Here is a 16394-nt window from a genome sequence, read left to right as displayed (position 1 = left end):
TCATAAATCTGTCATTTTTCATATTAATTAAAAATAATCAAACAGCAACAGCACAAGGAGATGCTCCAACTGCAAGCTGAAGTCTCGAGTTGCATAAGGAAAACTTTCTCACATATTAAGGATCATCACTACTAAAAATACTCCTCAGATGACAACTAAAAATCAGCACTCAATACAGCCATGTCCCATGGGGGTAGTTTTCTGCAGGACAACAGCCCTTTTGGTAAAGAATTTTTCTAAAAGTAAGGAAGGTTTGAGATCAGGCAGATTATTCTGTAAATGTGCATAAATGGTTCAACATTAATTTAATAAGAGCAGCATCACACGCTTTTTGGCTTAGTCTCCCAAGCGCCATCCCTTGCTATTCTAGATGGACTTTGAAATGGAACTGGACACATGCACTGATTTCTTTTTGGGAGAAGCAGCTTCTAACCTTCAAAAAAGTGTTTATATTTGTTTATTTCTTGACAAGGACAACGTTGACTTTCCCAGCAGGGGCAAGTTATACCCTGGGACTTGTTAGAAATAGCAGCTCTCTCTTTTGGGAAAAAAATTAGACATTTTTAACACTAGTTTGGTCTTGAGGTAATTTAAGCAAATATGGGAGAGGACCAGTGTGGTTGGAGATTCATCCATCACTAGCAGAAAAAAGAAGGGGAAAGGAAAACCACCCGACAAAACTGTGTTACTAACAGGCAAGAGGGAAGATCAGCATCCCTACAATTCACCAGAGTCTATTTTTTAACAGAAAAAAAAAAATTACGAAATAACTCGTGAAACTCTCAAAAGATCTCCACAACTCAAAGCAAAGCTGAAAAGGAGAGCAAAAGTCGAACGAGAACCGTACGTGCTGGCACGGAGGGCAGAACCACTCTCCGTCGGGGATTATCATCAGCGGAGGGCGAAGGCAAGCAGTGTGGTACCCGCTGTCACAGGAGTCGCACAACAAGATCTGCAGAAACAAAACTAATCCTGAGTATCTTTTGGCATTCACAACACATAATGAGCTCCAGAACTATTTCCCCAGCCAACACAGAAGCTCTTTATAAATTCTTTGGGCTGTGCCAAAACCAAAAATAAAATCCTGTATCACTTATCACTAGATGTTTCTGGGGCCAGCCGTGTTTTTATGGGGAAGTTTACATATCACAGTTTTCTATTTTAACACCAGATTTCCTCTTATTACGTGTTCTCAGGCACTTAGTGCTACTAGATTATGTAGATTGCGCGCCCACAGTGTGGAATCTGGTAATGCTGTCCAGATCCAGGACTAAGTGGAAAACTACACTTGGACAAGATGTGGTGTGAACTGTTTTCCCTGTGCACCCACATCCACACAAAGGAAACGCGGCCGTTTCCACAATCAGGATGATTTTGTGTCTGGGAGGGTAGAGACAAAGCCTTGCAGGCTCTCAGGGGTACATAGAACTATTAGAGTTCATACTTCGCTGGGTAAAACTTGAGCTATCCCTTCCCATTAAACCTGAGGAACAAAGTTGGCATAAGCTGTGCGAGTATCCACCAGAATATTTCTCTCTAACATCCTAAAGGTCGAACTTTGTCTCAGCTCTGCTGGGGTATCTGTCCCACACCTGAGAGCATGCTTATTTCTGTGGATTCATAGCAGGACTGCACAGTGTGATTTCCCAGATAAACAGAGAAATTCATGATGGTATCTACCACTGATGAATGAGAACCAAAACTATCAGGAATAGGGAAAGCTTTACTGTGTTCTTTCTGTGCAGGATTTTGCTGTACCCAGTCCTCAGGATGATGCGCAGCCGTATCCAATGAGGATGACTATGGAGCTGTGACCATGGCACAAGATACTGGAAAGCATATATCACACTGCTGGCTTGCTTTCTTTTAAATGTCTCCTCTGTATTCCTTGAGATTGCAGACACAACCCCAAAGCCTTGGCCAGATCAATCCTCAATGGGCTAAACTGTGTTATACCTCTTAAAAGAATCACAGAATAGTTTGGGTTGGAAGGGGCCTTCAAAGCTCATCCAGTGCCACCCCTGCCATGAGCAGGGACATCTGCACCAGCTCAGGTTGCTCAGAGCCCCGTCCAGCCTGGCCTGGGATGTCTCCAGGGATGGAGCATCCGCCACCTCTCTGGCCAACCTGGAACAGGCTCCCATCACCTTCATTTAAAAAAAAAATCATTCCTCATGTCTGACCTGAATCTCCTCTCTTTTAGTTTTTAACCATTGCCCCTTGTCCTGTCGCTACAGCCCCTGCTAAAAAGTCTGTCCCCATCTTTCTTATTGGTCCCTTTTAATTATGGAAAGGCCACAATAAGGTCTCCCCAGAGCCTTCTCTTCTCCAGGCTGAACACCCCAACTCTCTCAGCCTGAAGACATTTCAGAGGTGGTAAACAGAAGAAATAACTTCCCTCCTTATTAAAGGCAAACTCATCTACTGTCATGGATTTAGAACCCAGAAAGTATTCTCCTACGATCAGCCACCCCAGAGGACGATGCACCTTCAGATACCACCACGGCAAATCCACCAAACCTGACACAACAGCTAACAGCAGCTTTCCCCAAAACCCACCAGCTCGGGGTGGTTGGGAAGGCCACACTTCTTGCACGGTTCATCGTCATCAGCAGGTGCAGCTTCTTCTTCCTCCTCTTCTTCCTCTTCCTCCTCCTCATCGGAGTTTTTTTCACTCTCTGAGTCCTCACTTTCTTCATTACTGGAGTATTTCCACCTGCCACGTGTTCGCGTCCCTGTCCACCGAACTTTGCTTCTCTAGGAGACACACCGTTGCCAAGAGAAAACACAAAGGGAGCTCACAGAGTTTCTTCCCAGACCTTGAAAAATACTTATCTCTACAGTGATTCATTTCAATCAGAACAGCCAAAGTAAATTTACAACATTTCAATGGACAGACTGTCTGTCAAAGAGCCTTAAAATGCAACAGGATAACACAGGGAGAAAAAAAATCCTATCTACCTGCAGAAAGAAAATCTCAAATTTCAAAAAAAAAATCTCAAATGTCCTATTTTGACAAGGTAAACTTGCTTGTGAACATGGTAAATTCCACATTTAAACTTTCTGATGACAGCTTTCCTCAATCCAAAGAGAATATTTTCTTTTTCCCCTCCATGTACAGTTTTTGTCCTTTATTGTGCTTTAGGAGACATGTTTGCACTCTAACAAATATATTAACTTCAGCGTTTCTGGTGTTTTCTTCTAAAATGGGCACACTTTTCTGAAATATATCACTGCACCCTTTAAGTGCATTACTTATATCTAGGACTGCTTTCAAATTTATACTTTGCCGTGAAAACTGATTCAGTTGATGCTTCTTTTTTGCTAATCAAAGGGGCATCCACCCCTTTTTACCACATCTACCTTAGTAAAGCAAGCATGCGTCTTCCCATGCATTTACTTGGACTTCCCACATTTTTATTTTACAGAGTGGAAAATGACACCTCTTATTCTCTAGATGTGTTAAGTTTTACTAGTGACTTGTTTAAAACACATTTTGAATTAAACACAGACACTAAAATTCAGATTACGGTAGTTAAAACTACCTTCTGCAACTAGGATATTTTATGTTTAAATGAACAGATCAAACAGAAAAAACCTTTTCTTATCATCAACTTATTTCTCCAACACGTCATTCTCTTATAACTCTTTCCCTCCACCAGATATTGAAAAAGGAAAATAACTTTTCTCATCTGTTTCAACCCAAACATTTCTCATTTTTGACTGAACTCCTCATAGACCTGAACCAGCCAAATAAACTAAAAATGCACAAAATAGTCTATTTCTCCTTGTACCAAAGCAGTACTTGGCATATTAGTAAAATTTTGTTTCAGGTTCTTAACATTAATTTCCAGCTCTTTACTGATTTTGCTGTTCACTAAACTTTAGTAGCAAACATGCTTTCAATCTATGATAGTATTAGTTTGAGTCCAGGCTTCATCATATATTATAATTTCAAATCTATTTTTTAAAAACCTTTCTATAGAAGAAAACAAATATAAAATAACGTATTAAATATTGGGCTAATTTTCATTTTGATAAAATGACAGAAACTCACTAATTTCAAACTTCTTCCTCTACCATATTTTAAAATCTCTCTAGGAAAGTATTTTTAGACCTCTGTATCTTTCAAAAAAAGAAATTCAAGGTAAAACTCCAATAGCAACAGTAGAGCAAAATTAAAATTACTTGTAGGACTTACAATCACTACTATTTTCATTTTTTTAAAGATTAAGATTAAAGCTTCAGTTAAAGTGATTTTTTTCATTATGTACATAAAAGATTCTTTCAGTAAAACATTATCATTCATTGTAAAACCAACTGCTTATTTTATGAAGGTTACTCAACATGTGAAAGAAAACTTGACAAATAAGTGAATGTCTTAATAGAAATACCAAAGAATCAGTCAGGAAATGTGTAGCAGTGGAAAAATTAATAGGATTTCAACTTAATATGAAGAGGACACTTACAAATACAGACTCTTTATCCCTTGCTTCTCTTTTTACTCCATATCCAGAAAAAAATGAAGATAAATTAATCCAAGGTGTTTATAATAACACTGACTTTTAAGAACTGTGCTGCACAGCAAAAGTTTATCATGAAAAAAAGACACCCCCACCCAAATCAAAGTGTATATATCCCACTTATGAGAAACACTGAATTATATCATGAACTCACGAAAACAAAAACTTTAGCTTTACCTAGAAACAGAAGTCATCATATTTTTATTCATAGTCTTTTTTTTTTTTTTTGTTCCTTTGTGGTTTGCGATCATCCTCGAACTGACCCACCAGCCACCACCAAGTCTCTAGCTAGTAAATCCAGATGATTTAGGGGGTGTTTTTTCAGATTTGCCAAGTCCACTAACTGGATTACAAAGCCTGTTCCTTGCCAAAGCTGACCGAAGGAACACAACCCTCAATATTCCTACATACGTATTTATTCTCCTTATAAATAAGACTGTGGGTACCCTTTATTCCGGGGTAATTAATCTGTATTACCTTGTTAACCTTTGCATTTGGCTCCTTCTCTTGTTTCTTTGCATCTTCTTTTCGTTCGGGTTTTTGCGCCGCTGCGGGTTTCTCCTCTTCCTCTTCAGGCCGTTTTTTGTCGGGTTTCTGATCCCGCGTCTCCACAATTTTTGGAGTAGGTTTGGATATTCTCGGTGATCGCCTCAACGTGCGGCCAACATCGACCTCTTCCGGCGGCGTTTCCGTCTTTCTCTTCCGACTGGAGATCCTGATCGTTAATTTAATTCCTTCTTTCTGTCTTTCGGAAGTTATTTCTTTATTATCTGTCACACAGCTTCCTTCTTCAGAAACTAGCTTATATTTAAATTTGCTTTTAGGTGGCGGAGATTCCTTTTTAGTCTCTGAGGAGCCCTCTAGATTAGAAGCATGGGCATCATCTAATCTATCCGGCTCCGTCTCGGCAGCTTCCGTCTCTTCCTCTTGTTTTTCAGGGCTGGATTTTTCTTCTACTTTGCTCTCCTCGGGTAGAGCTGGTTTACCATCAGAACTCTCCTCTTCCAAAACAGGCTTCTCTAAAGAAAGGGGAGAAGTAGACGCAGGAGGCATCTCAGCAGCTTTTGGAGAATCAGGTTTCCCCTCAGACTCCCCTTGACTTTGCAAAGTTTCTTCATCGGATAGCGCAGGTGCGGGCATTTCTGCAGGACTAGAAGCATTTGGGGGCTTCTCTAAACATTCTTTGGGTGGCGACAGTCCATCCTGTGTGATCTTCACGGCTAATTTCTCTTCGGTTATTTTGGCACAGTCTTCCGAGTTCGCAGATTCTTCCACGACCGTTTCGGTAGTCGTGCTATCAAGGGACTCTTTTTCCACAGGACTAGATTCCTCCTTTAAAGGCACTTTCTGATTAGAAACCTCGGAGACCGCAGCCCCGATCTCTTTCAGCACAGTCACCGCATTTTTCTCCACCTCGCACGCTTTTGTAATTTTACTCACAGAATTGAGGGGGTCCAATACTTTTTCCTCACTTTTGCCATTTTTCAACGAGCCGCTCTCTTCCTTTGCACTCGCGGAGCGTTCGGCCGTATTTTGTATGACGCTTGGGGTTATTTTTTCGCAGCTCACCTCTCCGTTTACCAGCATTTTCCCATCGGGACATAAAGCTGTAATTGTAGGGACTCTCTTAAAAGCTTCTTCTTCTGGTTTCCCCTCTTCCTTCAAAACATCTTTTGTTGGAGTAACACATTTACACAGAGGCCCCTTGATGGGACTGTCATAATCATCTGTCAGCTTGATCTCTCGCTTTTTAAGCGGTATTTTTGCCTGCTGGTCACTTTTAAGTTTCTCGCTTTCTTCTACAGATTTCTCCACAATTTCTTGGGGAGTTTTGACATTAACACAAAATTCTAACCTCTCCGGCTCATGAGCTGCTATTTTGTCTGTACAACTTTTTACTTCTTTCAAGTCTTTTGGTTCTGTTTTGTTTTCCTTCACCTCTACCTTAACAGGCTTGACATTTTCTTTAAAGGAGTCGCTTTCTTCTCTGACAGTTTGCTTTTCTTCATTGCATTCTGAAGGTTTATCTAATTTTACTATTACGGGCAATTTTATAATTTCTTTTTCTTCCACCTTCTCAATTTTCAGCGCATTTTCATCTTCTTTGACCACAGGGAGAGGAAGGCTTTCCAATTCCATTGGCTGTTCCTCCACCTCCTCTTTTTCTTCTTTGATTTTTAATTGATTTTCTGTTGACAGAGGAAAAAGTATGAAATGACACTAGGAGACCCAAAGGGTTACAAATAGCATCCATCTAAAGAAAGGCAGATCTGAAAAACCCAACAAACCCAAACTCCCCCCTAAATGAATTATGAGGAGCCTGGTTGTCTAATGCTGTCAGTAAATGAGTGGGTTGCCAGTTTTTAGGTATAGAATCACAGCTCAGTTTAATTTTATACCAAGATAAACTTAAATTTCAGACGCTATCAGCAGAATTCTAGATTTAATCCTTCTTCTTAGACGTCTCAGCCCCTTCTTCAGTAGTACCACGATTCTTTCAGAGGATACATAAAACCTAAGTAATGGGCGCGTGAAGCATCGACTTGAAGTCTCACTTGAGCTTCTGAATTATTTCACAAAGCAGAACACGGGGTTCAATTCCATGGTTTCCAAGTGAAATTCCACATAGAAATCAGTCCCGTTTGTGCGTGTTCTTATTTCGAGAAACACTCAACTATTATATATCAACAGTTCAAAGAAAAGAGAAGACGCTCAACATTACAGCTTATGGCAAAATTCATCTCAGTTCTCTGGGCAATGCCTACATCTCCTATGGACCATCAAAACACAAATAACAGACAATATTCTACATTCGCTTCATCTGCTGCTTCTAAAACAAGCTCAGTGAGTAGTAGCACATGCCAGAAAAACCTGCAGACTTTAAAGAATAAGGTTATACCTACTTTGCTAAGTCAGTTCTAGGTCATTAGGATTTAAAGCACATTTCCAGTGTACAGAAGAAACCACACATCCATTTTGTTACTATGTACTTAAGCCTGTTAATTTATCTTTACCACAGCCTCTTAATTCCTCAGTTTTGTTCTTTTACCATACTTTTTGAGCCAGCCAGGTACAGAACTAATTAGAAAAGCAAATATAATAGCACTACATATACCATAACAGCATCTTCTACCATCTGGAAGACATTATTGCAAGCGTGCCATAACTTCAAACAAAAAGATGACTTTTTTTTCCCCCCTTCTATCTCACACCTCGTCTTCCACAATAGTGTAATTTTTTTTCCAAGATGAGGGTTTCCCAAAGTGGTTAGAAATATATAGGGGAAAGTACGTGACAGCTAACTTAGTTACATTAAAGAAAATAAGCATTTTAGAAGAAAGCAGTGAGGAAGAATTAATAGCTTTTATCATATTTATAATATTTTTCAAATACAAAGAATGTATGCAAATAAGGCTCAGCAATTAGTACAGCAGTGACAGATGCATCTCCACCGATAACATTTTGAAGGCTCAAGGCTGGTTGTTTTCCCCTGTCACAGAAGTGAGCCCTTGTAACATAAAAGCTGCCTCCTTAAAGACATTTGTCTATAAGAGCGAGATATTTTTTGTGTCTGAATTCTTCCACCCTTCCTTCACTTCTTTGTTCGACCATTTCTTCCCATCACCTGCTGCTTTCCCCCAAACTAGCATCAAGGATCACCAGAATCCCCAAACTTCTCCGTACTGAAAATCACAGTTGTTCTATGGTTTAACTCCTTGACCTGCTCATAAAGCATTTTGCATCTATATATGTGAAATATATATTTATGTGAAATATATATACATATATTTGGAACAGGCTGCCCAGGGCAGCGGTGGAGTCACCATTAAATCCCTGGAGGGGTTTAAAAGATACATAGATGAGGTTCTTAGGGACATGGGGTAGAGGCGGACTCAGTAGTGTTGGGTTAACGGTTGGACTTGATGATCTTAAAGGTCTTTTCCAACCAAAATGATTCTGTGATATACAAAATGAGGCAGTTGATGCACAAGTTGTCTTAACGCTATTCGAGTCAATCGGGCTAGGAAAAAACATTGGTTCAGTTTACCTGATTTTTGTATAAACTAATTTAATGCTATTTGGGAAGTGGCCAAAGCAAACAGGCATCAGGTCTTCGAATATAGTTTCACTGTGCCTTATGGCTCCTCCTGAATTCACAGAATCATATTACAGAATAGAATGACAGAATCATTTTGGTTGGAAATTGAATCCATTGAATCCATCCAATGAATCCATTGAATCCAACCATTAACCCAGCACTGCCAAGTCCACCTCTCAACAATGTCCCTCAGAACCTCATCTATGCAATGTAAATACAATCCTGTCTGAAGCAGAGATCTCAATTAGGTGATTTCCGCTGGCTTGACCAATTTTTAGTGAGAGAAAGGCAAGATCAGCACTTGGAATTAATTCTGCAGTGTCAGTAACCATGCAGGTCATGTTATCACTCACATGCACAGTTAGATATTGGAAATATCTTAGACCAAAAGACGATTCTGCTGGTGTTCCTCACAATTTACTGCAATTTCTACAGTAGCTTTTTAATGCTTCCACAACAACTCCAATTTTATCTGTTTTATTTATTTTTTTCTGTTCTACACTCTTTGTTGCAAAGAATAAGAGCAAAATAGCAAGTCTTTCTCTCTGCTACTGAGAACCGAGACAGGTCTTGGCTAATTCCATGTATCCAGTTAAATAGATTTGAAGAAACACATACTACCCTGTTTCCCTGAAAATAAGGCCTACTCCAAAAATAAGCCCTAGCATGAGTTTTGGGGATTTTTGAGGATGCTTGAAATATAAGCCCCACTCCAAAAATAAGCCCTAGTTACAGTTCATTTAAAAAGTTGATTTAAATAGTGTCCAGGCAGCTATACATGTAAAAAAGTAAAAAGTTTGAGAAAAAAAAAATAAAAGACCCTGTCTTATTTTTCAGGGAAATGCACTGGAATCCTTAAATCTTGTTTCTGATTGCAAAAGTCTTTTCCCGTATTTTAACAAAATTAAAATACTCCAAGTAATTTTACCCCGCATACTACTTGGTAACAAGCTTTTACCTTTTCCTAACCTAAAAAATATCAGATTCTTATAACACAAAATATTTCAGGCTAATCAATATTTAGTAAAAGCAATACACAAACAAACGAGTCAGGTAAGTTGTTAAATATGTGCAGTGACATGATAATAAGGAAGGAAAAAAGGTTGTTTGCTAATAAGAACAATCCAGTGGAACCAGCTAAGGACTCCTTCAAAATATTTTAGTATTTAAATTGTTTTAACTTAAGCTCATGCCTACTTGAAAAACCATGTCAATTGTGAAATATTTGAGGAAAAAAAAATCTATATTTTTTTGATTCAAATTCAAAAGCAAAAACAACATACCAAACACTGTATGAATTTCAATCATGGCACTGCACAGATTTTTTTTTCTTTTTAAAATTTTAATGTTGCTAGAACAGGACAAGTCTGGCAACAGTTCAATGCCCCACAAAACCATACAATGTCGGGTATTTACAATATTATACAAGATGCAGAACAAAATCAAAGTGACTTAGAAACCAACTTGTACACAGCTCTTTTCTTATAAATAAACTCTTGAGCCTAAACATGCACTAAAAAACCTCCAATAATATTTATAATTTCAGAGTATTTTTCAGAGTATTTCTTATTTACTTGATTTACTTTGAACAGAAACATTCTTTCTTTGTTGTTTGGTTTTGTTGGGGTTTTTTTAAGTCCTAACCTAACACAGCAACTTTCCATGAAGTTAAAATTTCTAACGTTGCCCCAGCCCGATATTTAAAATTTGAGAGAAAGAGGCAGAAAAAACCTTGTGTAGATGCTTCTTCGCCCTTTTTGGTGTCTTCATCTTCTATGCTTGGGCTTTCACGTGATGAATTCTCCTGCTGAGAGCTGTTGGTTTTCAACAGGGCAGGATCAATTTGCGCTTTCAAGAGCTCAAGGGTCTCGGCGAGCTCGTTGCGGTTTCTGAATGACAGAAGAAAAAAAAAAAACCCATGTTGTCTGATAAGCCACTTACTCACCCCAAAGGGATTCATAAAACGCAAACAAACACCATCTGTTTAAGTGAACGCTGCCCTGAAAACCTTCTCTACAGTGAAACGTCTGTCCCGCCAGAGCAGCTGCAACTTCACATCGAGAAAAACTCCAATTTATCCAGACCACGATAAAAATCACTTCTATGGAAGGACCTTATTTATCCCAAGCCTGTTGGGTCTTGATCCAAGCTGCTACCATTATTCTTTTATTTATTATCCTCCTACCAATCCTCACTGTTTTTTCTCGGCAATTTCTTTTTTCTCTCAGCAGATGAAATCGTAGTTTTCTGCTCCTGCACCAAAGGAGCAACCACATCATTCAAGCCAAATTTTCCAAAGCGATTAAGTAGTTTAGATTTTTTTTTGCAAGTATCCATCCCAAACACATGTAGAAAACAGTACAGAGATGTCTACAAAACTCCAGCTACTTAAGACAGTGAGAAAATGATCGTGAATCTCTATGCGTGTGAACCTCAGTGCAGTGAAACTCCTTATTTACTCTGGACATCCCGCTATAAAATCAAAACCTTCATGTATAATGAATTTGAGCGATGATTAAACAGAGTCATTGTTTTCCTAACAGACTACAATAATAAAGCTCTCGATTTCTTTTTTCAAAGTAAACATTCAGCAATTTGTTTTGCCCAGGTTTACAGGAAAAAAAAAAAAAAAAAGAAGCTTGGAAGTGCAACGACTCCGAGATGTAGAATCTCACGAATTTAAAGCTATTCCACATTTTTGTGTTTTTCTGCTGAGTGTGGAGTGTCAGAACTTTCCCAGCAGAACTCCGATTTTTCTCCACTTTTGGCATTGGTCTCTGGAGTCTGTAATGCATTAAAAGAGATAAACGCCACTCAGCTTTTGGTTGGTTTGTTTAGATACATTTACTTTATTCACCCACAACAGCTGTCAAAATGTCACTGGAGGCAACACTGATCATTTTGTGGCCCGTTATAGTGTTTTAAACTGTTCCGTATGACTCTGGTTGCTAAAGTTATGGATATATAAATAAGCTGCAGGTATAAAAATTTGCAAACAGAAAATTTAAAATATCTACTATCAGACTTTTTCTGGATCTATGTTTACATCTCTATGGAATTTTTAACTCAGAGTTGATTCTGCTGAGTCCAGTTTAAAATCCACTTGGAACTAATCAACTCAAAAAAAAAAGCTTATGTGATTAAACTACAAATGGATAAGTAATAGAAATGAAACAAACTTCAAACTAACTCTTTCTCCAGTAAGAAAGATGCCACGTACTTTGCATAGAGCGGGAAAGTGAAAAATAAGATATCTGACAAGAATCACACGAAAAAATAAATCTGAAGCTAAAATATCATTAAAACACTATCAGAACAATTAATATATTATCTTCAGCAACTGAGACCTGGGGGCACCAAGTCATATGTGCCTCAACATCTCACGCCTCATCTTCAGTCATCTAGGAGCTGAATTCTACCCAGATTTTTCATGAATATTTGGATTGTCAACAGTTTTGGAGTTCCATGAAGTTTAAACTGCAGTGTAATCACCCCAAGAACAAAACTGTCCACTTGTAATTGTCTTAATAAGGCAGAAATTAAAGAAGCCAAACTTCTCCTCCATTTCCTATGGCATTTAGCTGGGCAGTGAGAATACGGAGCCATCGCCATCAAGAGTCTTCTCTTGGTGCCCCCTCCATATATCCACAGTGGCTCAATTAAGCAGAAACAAATTACAGGTTGGTTATTAGCCACAAATCAGCGAGTCGTTTCTGGACGTGGTTTTTTTTCCCCACTAAAATGTGTGCGAAGGCAGAAAATCCCACTGTCAGGAAGACTACTCTGTGAGAAATTGAATTTTTTGAAATAATTCTTGAATCCCAGCCACAAATAGCTAAAAACCTCTACAAAAGAAGAAAAAAAAAAAGAAGAAAAAAAATAAGAGGGAGGAGAGAGGAAAAAAAGGAAAATAGGAACAACCAACCAAGGAACAACCAACCAAGGAACAAATGAGGGTGGGAACCCAGGAAAAGATAAAGATAAAAAACAGGGGGAAAAAAACCCAAGTGGGGGAAAAAAAACCCAACACCCAAGGGAGAAAAAACCAAGGAAAGACCAAGGAAAAGCAAGAAAGGAATACCTAACAATGCACTTCCAGGTGGATCCATCCTGGTCATCCTGCTCCTCTATGTACATCCTGACGTTGTGCTCCTGGTCCAGCTGGTACCAGTACATCAGCCCGTCCTTGTCACGGCCGATGGGCTGCAGGCGCATGGCATCGGCGTCCTCCTCGTTAATGATGTTCTTAAACTTGAGATTGTCATCAAACTGACACTCACAGAGATACTGAAAAAAAGAGAAAGTAGAAAAACTGTTAAAACATCAAAATATAAGCAGAAATACGAAAATCAGCTCAGTTCCTTCCAGTCGAATTTGCAACTTCTTTTTAGAACTCTATTGGGTCTGTGAGTTCGCTATAGCTACTGGTTTATTTTCCAGACCATGTTGTTTTTAAATGATATCTTTTTGTGTATTTTTTTTTTATTTCATGGCCAACTCAGAAGGTTTTTTTTTTAATTTTTTTTACATCGTACCAATGATCTCATTCTACAAGAACACACACACAACTTGGAACTAACCCTGACGGTTTTCTCAAGACATGAAAAGATGAAATCCCATCTTTGCCTTTGGAATTCAGATAAGCTTATCTAACTGCAAGTTAGTAAACATTTTTTCAAGTGTACCACACAGGTTAATAGCTATTGACAAAACAGTAAGCGCAAAACAAATTTCATACAAAGTGTGAAAAATATGCAAAGTGTTACATACGGTTTGGGCCCAACCCACTGCCATGAGCATCACATCAGCTACGAGATCAGCTCCACATTTAAAATATCTACTTATGGCTCAGTCAAGCTAAATTTGCAAGATATTTAAGTGAGTGAAGAAGCCACATCGCCAAGATATTTACGTGAATACAGAAAAAGTCATTGAGAAGCTTCGTTGATGAATTTGTACCTTCAGAATCCCCAGTTTGCATTCAACACTCATTTCTAGGTAGCCTTTTTTTTCCATCTCCCAAGCCCAAGTGCTGTTGAATTCTTGGCATATCTGTCACAGACAAAATAAAAAGATTGCTCGGGTTAGCGGATAAAGGCAACTTTTAACTTTAATATTAAGTACAGCTCTGAACTGAGGAGTTATTCTTGTCTTTGCTGTGCAAAATCTCCCATTTTTCTATTTCTGACTTGTCTGTTTAGAATATAAATTCACTCGAGTAGATGCGATTTCTTATCACATGTCATTACATCAGCTGCCAAGTTCTCTTGGGGCCCCCAAATCTTACAGCTGATGTGCAGATAACAAATGCAACTAATATTCACTCCATGCTGTGGAAGTATTACTCTTTAGAAAACACTAAAGATCTTGGGCTCGAGCTGTTTGATAAATATTTTAAAATATTTTAAGTATTGGCAGTTTCAATTTACTTAAAGCAAATAAATTCAAGGACACCAATGTGGGAAAAAAAAGAAAAACCACATGATGAAAAAAGTGGCAGTAGAGGATAAAGCTCTGCTGAATGGATCCATTGAAACAGTACAGTCTCCCAATCACCAAATTATTGTTAAACACAAGGTACAGTCACTAAGCTACTTAGAAACTTGGAAATCACACCTGAAAGCAGCTTTCTCTGGAAACAGCAGAAAAAAATAACCCTAAATCTCAGCTACAGATCAGCTAATTTGTGTTGTAAAACTCCACCTGGGCTACAACCAAAACCGGTGCAGCTGCCTCTCCTCTGCGCTACTTACTCTCTGCTACCCCTAGTACGGACACCAGTTTGTAAGAGAGCCAAGGGTAAGGCTCCAATTAGGTCAGCTCATCCACATTGTAATCATACTCTGACTTTACAACCTGGAGAGAGCAGCGAGAGTGTTCCCTGCTCACAAGGAATCCTGCCCCACAGAATCACGGAATGTCCTGAGCTGGAAGGGACCCACAAGGATCATCGAGTCCAACTCTGTCCCCGCACAGGACACCCCCAAAATTCACACCATGCATCCGAGGGTGCTGTATATCAAACCCCTTGCTAAGGACATGTACCAGTCGCTGTTCATTACTTACTCATTAAGTACGAAAGCAATAATGAGAAGTTTCATGCGCTGCGGAAGCGTGTGGTTGCCAAAGCAAAAGCTCAGAGACATCAGACATCTGCTCCAACTGAAATGACTACGTTTCGACAATTAAAAACCCGACGATCATGCTTTCTCCTGACAAGTACTGTCACAACCCTGAGCTACAGATCCCGTTGATTCACTCTCTGCGGAAATGTTCCACCTTGGCCTTCACAGAGGGATGTTTCACACCGATCAAAAACCTCTTGCACCCTTGAGAGTGATCAGCACCTTCCCACTCTGCAAGAGATGCTGAAATATCCCCCTCTCCAATATTTCCAAAGCAGTTACGATGGCACCCAACACTTAGTATTACCATGCTCCAAACGTTGCCTTTAAAAAATGAAAACAAGCAGGTGAAAGGCACAATCTGCTTGGGTGGGACCATGGACACCTGAATTCTAACAATCGGGGCAGAAAAAAAAAAAACAACTCTGTGTGCAGAACGTGCCGATTTCAAGGCTGAAGATTCCAGATGGACCAATCCAGAGAAATCTTATCTGTATAAAAAACACAGAATATATTTGACAATAGTCAAGTAAAGCATTTTGGAGACGGCGCAGCCTGAATTAACTCAACTACACATTTCTCGAAAAAAAAAACACCAACCAGCTGAGCTGTGCAGTTCCTCTTAGTTGCTAAAATGTTTAGGACAAGCCGTTTCTTTACCTCGGTCGTTCGTGACCACGTACATTCCTCGCACAGAGGAGGAAAGTCAGATTTCTGGAGCCCTACAGCTATTTTCTTTCATATAGGACTAGTGTGTCTGCTGGTGAGCCAATTTGTACAGTTCACCATCAGAAGAGGGAAGGGACGGAACTCTCAACCACCACTTTTCACTTCCTAACCCAAAATATATTCATCTGTCAAAACAGCAGCCACAGCCTGGAGACAATTTTTATGATGCTCTTTATAAGCGTGACAGTCAAATAAAGCATTATCTTATAAACAGTTGATATATAAACTAAACATAGTAGTAATATATATATATATATAAATATAAAGAGCATGTAAGTTGGAGTGTCCTCCACTTAAAAGTTTCCTCCTAAATAAGAAAATGGCCACGTCTGGAATGATCAAAGCATCACATTAGTAGTTTCTAACAAAGGCAAAATGGGTCAACGTTGCCTCTTCAGTTATGTCAATAATATATCAACAATATAACAAGAACGCTCTCGATGGTTCCACATCTTTTCAGGTTTTTTTCCTGGCTGTTGGGGCATTTCCCAATACTCTCTGTTGTTTTCCTAAATTAATTATACCCCTTCGAAATGAGGACAATATTAGCATACCTCTCTAATTACTCATAGTCAAATTCCTTTGTTCTTCAAAGTTCCTTTGAACCACTGGCTAGAATAAGCTCCAAGTTAGCTCTGGAGACGGTTAAATGAAGCAGAATTTATCACTGTTTACTTGGTCCTCACAAGAGCGCGTGGGAGGGTTTCCTTCCCACCTTCCCATCTTTTCCGCACCTCCTGAAGGAAGATTTTTTCCAAACTACCCCCTCGTAAACTTGTTTTCTCCCTCTGCTCACCACACAAGTGGTAAGTGGCATTGGTGGGGTACAGAAGTTCGCTGCTCGGAGTTGGGTTTTCTCACCTTGCTGCAATGGCTTTTTGGTATATTAAAGATTTTTTTAAACACAATTCAGTAAGC

General features: G+C 39.1%; 1 protein-coding gene across 1 annotated transcript in view; it reads right to left on the bottom strand.

Annotated features, from left to right (window-relative positions):
* RSF1 (remodeling and spacing factor 1) overlaps positions 1-16394 on the bottom strand; it is a 60259-nt gene that overhangs the window by 18397 nt on the left and 25468 nt on the right. Inside the window, exons 3-8 of the mRNA XM_065646589.1 lie at positions 13582-13674; positions 12704-12909; positions 10354-10511; positions 5001-6712; positions 2560-2757; positions 848-952 (exon numbers count right to left, since the gene is read on the bottom strand). Of these exons, the coding sequence (XP_065502661.1) occupies positions 848-952; positions 2560-2757; positions 5001-6712; positions 10354-10511; positions 12704-12909; positions 13582-13674 (2472 nt within the window). The remainder of the gene's footprint in view (positions 1-847; positions 953-2559; positions 2758-5000; positions 6713-10353; positions 10512-12703; positions 12910-13581; positions 13675-16394) is intronic.

This window comes from Caloenas nicobarica, chromosome 1 (assembly GCF_036013445.1).
Source record: "Caloenas nicobarica isolate bCalNic1 chromosome 1, bCalNic1.hap1, whole genome shotgun sequence".
NCBI classification, from domain to species: Eukaryota; Metazoa; Chordata; class Aves; order Columbiformes; family Columbidae; genus Caloenas; species Caloenas nicobarica.
The sequence above is the reverse complement of the archived record's forward strand: the minus strand, read 5'-3'. Positions and strand labels throughout refer to the sequence as shown.